Genomic DNA, 12087 nt, shown 5'->3' with positions numbered 1-12087 from the left:
TACTGTAATTACAAAAAAAATCGGACCCAGCAGCTTTAAGTTTCCCAAAATCTTCAAAAAATCCTAATCCGTGGAGGGGGGGGGGGGGTAATATATAACTTCAATTTCACTCATTTCCTTTGTTGTTCCGAGATAAAGTGGGGTGGCCAGCCCCCCCCCCCCCCATGATGCTACGTGCCTGTGAAATAGTGGGTATAAAAATGGTTATATATAGAGTGTAGCAGAAGGGAAAGGGGTCTTAAATTCAGGAACGCTTTATGAGAATTGAACTACGTTTTTTGTTTTAAACTGAAATAACTGTACAAGTGTACTATTGAGGTTAAAAGTTCGAAAATTGGATTTGTTTGAGCTTGCATGAAATATAGAAGAAACTAGAGCAGAGGTCTTCCGTTGTTGCTGCGAGTTGGAAATATATGATATGGTGTCAAACGATTTTATTTATATTCAAAATATTTTTTGCTTGTAAAGTGTGCTGAAAGCTACGGCAGTTTTAACACTGTAATGCACACAGGGTACTCAAAGATTAAAATGACGAGTTTTATTATGACGTCACAAACGTTGAACGCTGTTAACTGCAACGTCACAAGCGAAAATCAAAGTTCACACTTGCAGCTGTTACTGTGGCTCTTCAATTAATATGAACTAACCCTTAGAATAAGATAGGAATTTTAAGGTATAAATCACATTTGCAGACAAGGCATGAAGTTGAAATAATGTAAATATAAGCATTAAATCATGATTTTTTAAAGTATACAGTCTCATAACTGCAGCAATGTTTGCATACAAATTTTCATAATGCGCTAACGCGAGTTACTCAATTTGTATGCACACACCGCTGCAATTATAAGACTATATACTTCAAAAAATCATGGCTCAATGCTATAGAAATGACTAAACTTTCAGTTCTGCTTTTGTTTTAAAAACGTGTTTTATTTGAAAGCCTGTATATAAAACGTGTTTTGAAAAAGTAAGAAAGAAAATGTGTTAGGAAAACTATTTGTCGAAAACAGTTTATGTAATCGTTTCAAACATGTTTAAAAAATGAGATGTTTAATGGCGAGTTAAATTTTCAAAGGGTAGCAAGCATTGTTATAAACAGTATGTACTCATGATTCATGTCAGGAATTGTATTTTTTTTTTTCGAACCCGCCTACTAAACACTTAACCTTTTCTCTAAGATAACTTCTATATTTGAATCTTTCAAATTTTTTTAAGACTGCATGTATGTGAAAGTTTAGAACTGTTGCGCGCTGACAAAATTTACAGACCCTGAAACATACTACTACACCAAAAAGCTGCAAATTACGTGCGAGAAACGTTTCGAGTAAACCGTTTAGCGTTTCGTGTGAATCGTGAAGCACTTCATGTAAACCGTTTAGCGTTTCGGGCAAAGCGTGCAGGGTTTCGGGAAAATCGTGAAAATCGTTTCGAGCAAAGCGTGCAAGAACCTCGTGAAACGTTCATCAGATTTCATTCGGAACTCTCTGACAATTTAATTGTTTCAAAATGGCGCCCGTGTTTTGCATTACTTTAAACTGTTTGTGATTGGCAAAACTCTTTTGTAGGTATTTTTATTAAAAAAATATATAAGAAATGATATACTTATCTTTTTACAAAATTGAATTAATTTTTAACAAACAAAAGAAATGTAACTATATGTATTGAAATACGACTAGTTACAGACTATATGTATATATAACGTTTTTATACGATGTTTGTACTGGTACAATATTAAAATTCGCTATACATAAAAAATATTAAATACAGTAAGCAAAACATGATTTCTATTGGAACAAACCTAAATCAACTTTAACTTACACGATCGTTTTGATAAGCATGTATTTTTTTAAAATTAATTTACATCGATAACTCTTACTGAGATCATTCGGCTGTGTAAAAGCAGCACACATAACCTCTGACATCGGGTGAGACCTGCACCTGGCTGAACCTGTCAATCAAACTCTGTGTATTTGTTTTCATTGGATGGTCAAGCGTCTCTTTTTTTGTCAATAGCCAATGGAAAATTAAAGAGACAGTACGGCGCATCTTATCGAAAAACCGACTTGAGCAAATTTTCCGATCGGGTTCGGAATTTTTGTACTACTCATGAATGTATAAACTTTTAGAAAATTACAAAGTTCTCCGTGCAATAAATCTAATTATTTCATTAAAATTAATAATTATGTATAACCTATCACATAAATACATCGCAACGTGTTCGGGGTTCAGCCTTCTATACTATTACGCATGCGTATTTACTGTAAACAAAACACATGCAGGGCTCGCGAAGAATCTTCTGGACAGGTTTGTTGATAAAAATATGTTTTTTTTCTACTTCTCATAGGTAATAACTGTTCAAAGTTTTTTAAACAACCACATTTATTATCTTGTAAGCATGTACATTGTATTTTTCGTGTTTATCATAGGAGTTGCTACAACCTAAATCTATTTTTATAAATGAGGCCCCTTGAGGGGTTAATTGACATATTTATGTCTATTCATTTTAAAATGAACCTAAATTGGTAAACCATTTATCAGCTGTTTATAAATTATCGAGTAAGTAAGGATGTGTTTCATTTAGAGAATCGCTTAAACCTTGTAGTTTTCAGCACGTGTCAATTACTGTCAATCAAATTTCACGTGGTACAAATAAATGATATAAGATTATTCCGGTTTGTACGGCCCTTGAATTTCCGGAAGCTCATAATTACGTTAATATTAAATATGTGAAAGGGATTTTCATGTATTTCAACTATTATAATAAACGTTATTTCTTATTCCCTAACGATACAATAGGTAAATCTGAAGTTATTCACATATGTGTTTTCAGCTGTACTGTCTCTTTAATGACCTCAAGGTAATCGGAATCAGTATATGATGAAGCACACAAATTAAATGATAGAATATTTATTAATTATTTGAACGAAATTAAATGTAAACATAGAAAGAAAATATACTGTTCTTTGGAATCCAGTTTATAGCTATTTTTACAAGTAATTATTTTAATTATTTAAACCACTGTTAACAGAAAACAAGAAGTCTTGGAAGAAATTAACACACAGGGATTTTCCTACAATGTACACAGTCGTGCATTTACATGTCATTATCATTGGAATCTATACCCATGGTACTTAATTCAAATAGATTATGATAATCTATACACTACACGCCGTTATACGGAGCGCCTGTAATATATACGAATAGTGAGTAAAAAATTAAACCATTTTTACATCTTGTTCTTTTCAATACAAGGTTAAATAACTTTGAAAAAAAAAATCCGAAATAGTAATTACAAATTTCTATTTTGTTTAATCATTTTAATTTTCTCTGAGGTACATGAATATGTACAGAACAAATTTATTTACGCGAATGATACGACATAGGAAAAAAATTATTGGTTGTTAGTATAACATTTTTTTCTAACGATGGAGACTAATTTAATTTTAAATATTTTTCAACATTATCGATGTAAATAATATGAGGTTTATTTACTGTTTGTATTTTTACATCGTATTCTCTGAAACTAATAAAAGTACTTATGTTAGAAGAAAAATCAAATCCAGCCGAACGCTGAAAAACCGATTACAGTTTGTAATCATACGCATTTTATTTTAGGTATTGACTATTGAGTTCCGGTAACTTTTTTCTGGATGATTTTATTGTTTTATGTAGTAAAAGCACCCTTCCAACTGTTACTCAATTACATAACAATTGATGATCTTGGGCTATATATGTTCTGAGCTGTGGGCGCTGAAGCGACACAAGATTCTCGGTCGCACGTGGCGATTGAATTGACAGAGACTGACCGAATAAACAAACAGGTGGGAAATTGAAACAAAATTTTACACATACATGTGTAAGAAGAAGTCACCAAAAATGATTTTCGACAGATCTGGATATCTTTTCACCAATTAAAAAAAAATCCAGTGCGAGCACCTGTCAGCGGGGCGGGAGGAGGGGGGGGGAGGGGCGCAGCAATGAGTTCGCTTCCACAATGAAACGGACGACCATGTAGAAAAACTACAGAAGTGATCAATATGTGACCGATTGAATCTAATCTAAGGTTGTTTAAAACTCATGTGAATATTCTTTAAAATAATCATCGAATGCCTCAATTCAGGACATTCTTTTATCGTGCTAGCACCTACCGCAAACATGTAACATGGAACTTTGATTATAATTTGATTTGATTTTTAAACTACCTTGTACGCTATTGTATAAATCAATGCTTAATCAACTGTACAAGTAAAAAAAAATTACCTTTTCATCTTAAACCAATATAATAGTTGAAAATATAATAAAATATAGTTGTGTCCGTGCAAAATATGAAACATGAACGCGTGATAAGGTACATGTAGATGTACACGAACCGACCGCGGATAACTTGTCCACTCGCGCCGGATCTCCTCAGCCATGTGCGAGAGATGGTTTAATTTTTTTTTGGGGGGGGGTGTTGATTTTAAACAACAATTGTACAGTTTTTAAAATATTTTAGATAAACAAACCAACCATTAATTTATGTCTGACGATGTTTCCGATTTGGAGAAATATCGTTCGTAAATATTCATTTACACTCAAATGTTTAACTAAAAAAATACAAGATGGACAAACTTTTATAACATAAAATTAAAACAGTTCTTGTATTTACGGCTATATTACCTCAAATACGTTCATATGGATGCAAGTGAACGTCGCGGTGTGCAAATCTTGTGTATTAGATAACCGCTTACCGCTAGGTAGTGCAGCCGTGGCTGATCTCCTCGGCCGTGGGCGAAGGATAGATTACGTAAAGGTACAACGCACAGACACGCACAGCTCAGAACCCAGGAAGATTTGAAAAGTTTGCAGTATAATGACCTTACTCTATCAAATAGAAGTTCTTTATTTTAAACTAAAAACCCACAATTGATCGATGTTTATTATTGCTTTAGATTGAGATTGACATTGCTTTTATTACTTAACTGAACGATTTCTTAATTGACACCCAATCGTTTAATCCCCAAAAAATTATGTGTAATCAAAACTAAAACAATTTTTGAGTTCGCGGCAAAATAAACTCGTACATGAGAAACGCAACTCTCGTGTATTAGATAACCACTGACCGCTAGGTAGTCCAGCCGCGACCACGGTGACCGATTTTCTCGGCCGCGGGCGAGGGAGAGCTTACGTAATGATACACACACACACAGCTCTGACTCAAGGTAGATTTTGAATGCATGGTGTTTATAACAAAAAGGTAATGCATATATTTTTTCATTCCATATTTTGTGTTTACTAGAAAAGAAAAGAATGTTTTGTTTTCCAATTCGCGTTTTTAAGGATTGTGCACTATAACAACTTAACAACAATAACTTAAACTCCTAAAAAAAGAGCATGTATTCTAAAAAAAAAAAAAATCTTATGAATTAATGCCTCCTGTATAAACCAGCATACTTTCTGCGGTAACTTCATGCCAGTTATACGCACAAAGTCTTTCGTTAACTTGTCAAATAAAAACAGGTACATGCTAACATGTAAAGCTTTTTACACTCATACTACACAAATCACTTACAAAATAACATTGAAACGACCTTCATGAGATCCCAACAAACAACTTTTCCAGCGACATCCATATCAAAATCCTAACCGTTTTTGAGTTATTAAGCAAAATTTTTTAGGGGCCATTGGCCCTTAATTTAAGGGGCCAGCCCCTTTTTATTGGTGTCAAATAAAAGCCCTTGATATTTTGCACAACTTTTATTCTACATGTCTTAACAAAATGTTTTTCGTTTAAAAGATATGAAGGAAAACATGTCTAAATTTTTGCACTTTTTTAAATCCTGTTTTTTGACCCCCTTCCTTTTCCTAAATAAAAAACGTAATCTAAAAACAAAAACAGATGTGCACAACTACAATGTCTCTGTTATTCAAATTCGTTAGATTCCCATTCCCTGCTATCATAGTCTCGGAGCCTTTGTCTGGAAACAAAAGGCCCTAAAAAAATTTAAAAGGGGAATAACTCTTTAACGGAAAGGGAATTCTACATTTTATGAATTGCTTAAGATAGTGTTTTGTAAAGTACATTAGCCCTGAAAATTTGAGCAAAAACCGTTCAGAAATGAGCAAGATATGAAGCCTCAAAGTTCGCGTCTAGGAAACAAAAAAAAAAAAAGAAAAATAAGAATAATCTTAATTTTTTTCCCGCACAATAATAGAAAGGTCTTCCGTTGGAAACGGAAGACCTTAACAAATGAATTACCTCCCGTGAATCTGATTTACGTACATAGATTTATCACGTGATGGCAACGCTTGACCAGGAAGTAAAAATACAGTACAACAAACGTCGTGTTGATCAGTTAAAATGTGAAGGTTTGTAGTTTATCTATATATTTAATAGTAGTTTGTAGTTTATTTGTAACTAATGTTGAACAGATGATATATGTATGTTTTAGTTGACGTCAAAATGGACCAAAAAAGTTTTCAAAAGATCGGGAGATATAAAAGGTCAAAATTAAGCTCGTTTGTGGTTTATGACCCATAAACGGATAAGACGAGCTTGAAGCAACAACCAAAATGGGTTATACCGGGTAGTTTGCTTGGAATTTTCTCTTAGATATCCTCCATGTTTTTTATACAAACTATGCACATTTCAATGCTATCTATGATTAAAATTAAAATTGTAAACCCGCTTCTCAACAATACGCTGTACAATACGCTTAGTGTAGCGATCGTACGTGAGCGGATCTAAGATCTAATTTTAATTAGATTGCATTAAATGTGCCTGCAACGTTTGGTAAAGAATATTTTTTTTGAAATCATGTTATTTTATATGAGATTTTTCCACTTGATGCATTGATCTTCTGAAAGATCTATCATTTTTCTATTTGTAGAAAACTTTCTAACAATATTTTTTTTTTAAATATCACCGCAAGTCATATGAAAAAAAATTAAATTATATTGTATCAGCTATCTAATTATAAGCGTTTTTCTTCTTCAGAATCCTCCTAGAACTCTTCAGAATTGCCTAGAAACCCATTAACATTGACCAAGGTGACTATAAGTATGGACCCTGAGTACAATCTCCAGGATGTGTTACGATGTCATCTCTGTGAGACCCCGGCCCCCCCTATGCACTGTGACATTTGTCAAATATATCTGTGTAAAGCCTGTGTGGGGGAACATCTCTCTGATGAGTCAGTAGAACACAAAATGGTGACATTTGAAAAGCGGGGATCTACTGTTAAATGTCCAAAACATTCCTCCAATATAAGTGTACTTTACTGTGAACAATGTGACATTCCTATCTGTGTCCAGTGTGCTTCTTCTAAAGAACACAAAGGTCATGAATTTGTTGACATTGCAAAAACACTAGAGCTTCAGAAGAAAGTCATAGAGAAAGATTTACAAGAATTAGAGAAATCAATTTATCCTAAATATCAAGAGATTGCTGCTAACTTCCCAGTTCAGAAAGCAGAGCTGAGTAAAAACTTGAAGAGATTAACAACAGCTATAGATAAACATGGAGAAAACTTGCACAGAGAAATAGACGCCTTTATCCAGAAACTAAAATCTGATCTTGATGAAATGAACGCCAAACACCTGGCTGTCCTTAATAAACAGGAAGATGAAATCACACGCACTATTTTTAAAATCACACAGAGCATTGCTGATCTGAATAAGTTACTGGACTCCAATGATGTCAGCCGTGTCTCTGTCTACAAATCCACAATTGCTGAATTCAAAAAATTGCCCCCTAAACTCACAGTGTCTTTATCAAGTTTTACCCCTCAGAAGATCAACAAAGAACAGCTTTATCAACAGTTTGGTTCTCTGTCTGCGTCATCTATCAAAACAGAAGAACATGGCTACACCATGGAATCTCCCGGTGCTGAGTCCTCTCCCCCGGACAGACCGCTCATTGATGTACCACGGATCATCAAACAGATTAGCAACAAAGATATAGGAGGGATAAATCCAATATACAGTGTATCCTGTCTGACTGATAAAGATATATGGATGTGTAATAAGGACAAAATCATGAGACTGTGCGACCTGTATGGGAAACTAGTGAAGTCAGTCCAAACCAAGTCAGGGAATGGTCCAGAGGACATAGCAGTGACAAGGAGTGGGGATCTAGTTTATACTGATATCATTGATAGAACTGTGAACATAGTGAAGAATACACAGATACAGACAGTGATCAGACTACAGGGGTGGATACCTCATGGTGTCTGTAGTACCTCCTCTGATGACCTCCTGGTTGTCATGGACAGTGATGATTTTAAACGTCAAACAAAAGTTGTGCGTTACTCCGGCTTCATAGAGAAACAAAGAATTCAGTACGACGACAAAGGACAACCTCTCTATTCATCTTATGGCATTAAATACATCAGTGAGAACAGGAACCTAGATATCTGTGTGTCAGACAGTGGAGCCCTTGCAGTAGTGGTGGTCAATCAGGCCGGGAAACTCCGCTTTACCTACAATGGTCCTTCCTCGATTACCAAGCAATTATTTAATCCACGTAGCATCACAACAGACAGCCAGGGTCGCATCCTGACAGCAGACATTGCCAACCACTGTATCCACATCCTGGATCAGGACGGACAGTTCCTCCGCTACATTGACAACTGTGATTTACAGAAACCATGGGGTTTATGTGTGGACAGCAGAGACAACCTCTTTGTGGCTGAGATAGCAACTGGTACAGTGAATAAAATCCAATATTGCATGTAAATAAACTTTAAATAATATGTAATAAAATACATGCAATACATGTACATTACTAAACAGTGACAAAGTGACTGTGTGTGGGAATAAGTGTATATACCTTATAAATGTTATACCAACAGTCTGACTATTAACCTGTAATTAATGTAAATAAACTCTTTATCAGTTTTATATTAATAGTTCTGTATGGATGGAACAGTTTTTTTATTTAATAAATTAGAAACAAAAACTATTTAATATCTACAGAATAAATTGTTTAGTTAACCAGTACAGTATTTTTTATCAATCTGATTTTATCAAACTTGTTAACTTGGTAGACTTGTGTAGAATCAATCTCTAAATAGAAATATGTGCCCTTTAAAATAAAGTTTAAAAAATCTAAAAGCAAGTGTATCATGACTTATATATACACGTGCACTTATCATTACAAAAACGGTATAAACGCAAACTACATCTATACACTATTCATTGCACATTAATTCTTTTTTTACATAAAACTATATGGCAGTATCGTTATCAATGATTGGGTCCAAAAAAATTTCAGCGGGGGAGACCAAGGGATATTTGAGTTTTAAGTGGGGGGGGGGGGGGGGGTCACAGGTTTGGTTCTGATGCGTATTTTACTAGGTAATATGTGAACGTACATGCAAGAAATTTGAATTTTCAAGGGGGATCTGGTCTCCTTCACCTTAAGCAAACTAGAGTGTTCCTGACGGGAAACATTGAAAATAGATGATATTTTTCATAAACCTTTAGGAATAGTTATGTAAGTGATACAATGATTTGAATATCTACACAAACTCGTGTTTTCTTAACGGGAAACGCAACAAAAGATGGCATTTTAACAACCCAGCGAGATAAATATGTCAACAAACCACTGTGGCAGTACTTCCAAATTTTGCAATTATTTGTAAAGCCTAATCTTTCGTCCAATCGTCTGTTATCATTATGAAGATCTATAATGAAAAAAAAAAACATCTTAAAGTGGAGAAAATTCAGTACTATACATATACACGTGTAAACAAAAGTTAAATAATCTGCAATGTAATACAAACAGTACAGTGATGATGATGTCTAAACTGTGCAGAGTGATATGGGCAGCGGGGTAAAAAAGACGTTAATGCAAAACAAATAACTTATTAATTTTCTAAAAACATGCTAAAATAAGAAATAGACCAGCTTAAAACAAAACCAACAGCCTCTTTGGAAAAATCAACAGACACCAATGCAAAACAAACGATCACCGATGCAAAACCAACAGGTGAGAGAGGTCGGAGTTTTTTTTTTTTTTTTTTTTTTTTTTTTTTTCACACATTTATTCAATCACATATATGTAACAAAACAGAAGGTAGTGGGCCTGCGCAGAGGCTTAGTACAACATACATTTTGAAATGTTTTTGTATTACAATTTTGCACGAAAAAAAGGAGGAAAATATTCATTTACAAGTAAATTTCCGCACATGAAATGTTTCATGCTAAGTATGTCATTAATACAGCAAAGATAAAAGGAAAAAAAATAACCAAGTTGTTACATGAAAAATATATAGATATCAAACATATATTTAGATTTGTACATAAGTAATTAGCAGGTTTATGTAACAGTATATTTCTCTGTTAGATGCGTAGGGGGGGATAACAGTATTAGTGTCCAGAAAATCCCCCTACCAGTTTTATAATCTAAAGGTCTGGTCACCTTTAGAGTTATATTTTTCACAATGGCATTCATTTACAAGTAAATTTTCAACTATAAGCATAATATTTCGATTTGTACATAGATATAGCTAATACATGTAACAGCAAAGTATTTTTCTGGTAGATATGTGTAGGGGAAATCAGTATAAGTGTCCAGAGACTCCCCCTACCAGTTTAATAATCTAAAGGCCAGGTCACCTTTAGATCTAGACAAACATAATTTGAAATATAATTACAATTTTTCATTCAATCTATTAAGAATATCAAAATTAAACATAATGCTTTTTGCTGATTTAACTGTCATATAAAACTGTGTCAGTGCACTTTTCAAAAAACATAATAAACCATTATATGTTACAATGTCGTTCAAAACTCTACATTTCATTTTATATTTGTACATTTTATAAGCTACAAAAGATACAACATTATTAAAGATAAACGTGTTTTTGTTGCAATATGCTGGAAAACCAATAACAATAACTTTCCATGTAACATTTATATTTAAGATATCAGATACTTTCTTCCAAATGGGGTTAGATATACAACAATCAAAAATTAGATGTTTAATGTCTTCTTCTACATTACAGTTCAGACAGTTTTTGTCAAAATTTTCTTTCCATTTACTTACACATTTATTACAAGATAAAATATTGTGTATTAATTTGTAATTAAATTCTGATACATTTTTATCAAATATCTTTTTCACTTTTTCTTGGTAGATATTACCCCACATTTGACGGTCATCAATACAAAAAAGTTTGGACCAAAAATTTTCCATTCTAGGCTCTTTTGAGTTTTTTTGTAGTAAGATGTGGTAAAAAAATTTAGATTTTTTTCCTTCGACATGTTCGAAATATCCATGAAAATTGAAAAACAACTTTGTACTTCTATTATGTGTTATATTCTGTAAGTTAATTTTAGCGGCATATTTCTTAAGGGCACTTTTTAGAGTTATATATTCACATAGGTAATTGTTTGTAGATATCAGACTTTCTTTGATTTCGTTTATTGGTTTGAATCCATTTGAATTGAATAAATCATTCACGTACTTAAAACCGCTTTTAATCCAATTTGGAAAAAAGACTGTTTTTCCTTTATACGTTATATTTCTATTGAACCATATATTCTGAAACTGGATATTCTCTCGATCAGTGTTTTTACATTCATTAAAAGCGCATATTACTTCCTTATAAAAATGTGGGAGGTATTTGATATTTAGGTCTTGTGCGTTTGTAATATTAGTGTTTAATAGATAAGAAATATCTAAATTATATCTTTCTATACAAGCGTTCAAGAGTTGATTTAAATCATTGTTAGAATGAATAAGTTTTGAAACCCATGATGCTTTTAAAGCTTTGACCTTAGTTTCAAAATCGGTGATACCAATCCCTCCATCTGATATATGTCTTATTAGAGTTTTACGCTTTATTCTTTCTCTTTTCCCCCATAGAAACGAGAAAATAATTTTGTTTACTTGTTTAAATATAGTTTGATCAGGGTTTTCAAGTATTGTTGCGACATAAAGAAGCTTAGAAATAATTAAAGAATTAATTATCTGACATTTTCCGAAGAGAGTTAGCTTTCTTGTTCGCCATGAGTCCAATATTTTTTCGAACTCTCTCAGCTTACATAGCCAGTTTTTTTCATTACACTCTATTTTATTATGTCCTATGTAAATACCTAGAC

At 33.3% G+C, this 12087-nt stretch overlaps 1 protein-coding gene across 2 annotated transcripts; it reads left to right on the top strand.

Annotated features, from left to right (window-relative positions):
- Positions 1-6267: 6267 nt before the first annotated feature.
- On the top strand, positions 6268-8880 carry LOC105340454 (tripartite motif-containing protein 2-like). Of its 2 annotated transcripts, XM_066073165.1 has the most exons (3): positions 6293-6348; positions 6432-6566; positions 6977-8880. In XM_066073165.1, the coding sequence occupies exon 3, from the start codon at positions 7042-7044 to the stop codon at positions 8713-8715; it is 1674 nt and encodes a 557-aa protein (XP_065929237.1). In that variant the 5' UTR covers positions 6293-6348; positions 6432-6566; positions 6977-7041; the 3' UTR covers positions 8716-8880. The 2 variants fall into 2 exon arrangements, with proteins under 2 accessions (XP_065929236.1, XP_065929237.1); XM_066073164.1 differs by lacking the exon at positions 6432-6566 and having other exon boundaries at positions 6268-6348.
- The last annotated feature ends 3207 nt before the right edge of the window (positions 8881-12087 follow it).

This window comes from Magallana gigas, chromosome 10 (genome assembly GCF_963853765.1).
Source record: "Magallana gigas chromosome 10, xbMagGiga1.1, whole genome shotgun sequence".
Taxonomy (NCBI): domain Eukaryota; kingdom Metazoa; phylum Mollusca; class Bivalvia; order Ostreida; family Ostreidae; genus Magallana; species Magallana gigas.
This window is presented reverse-complemented; position numbering and strand designations above follow the sequence as displayed.

What these genes read in the sequence shown, in the direction of transcription:
- LOC105340454 (XM_066073164.1), top strand. Translation starts at nt 7,042, where the DNA reads ATGGACCCTGAGTACAATCTCCAGGATGTGTTACGATGTCATCTCTGT.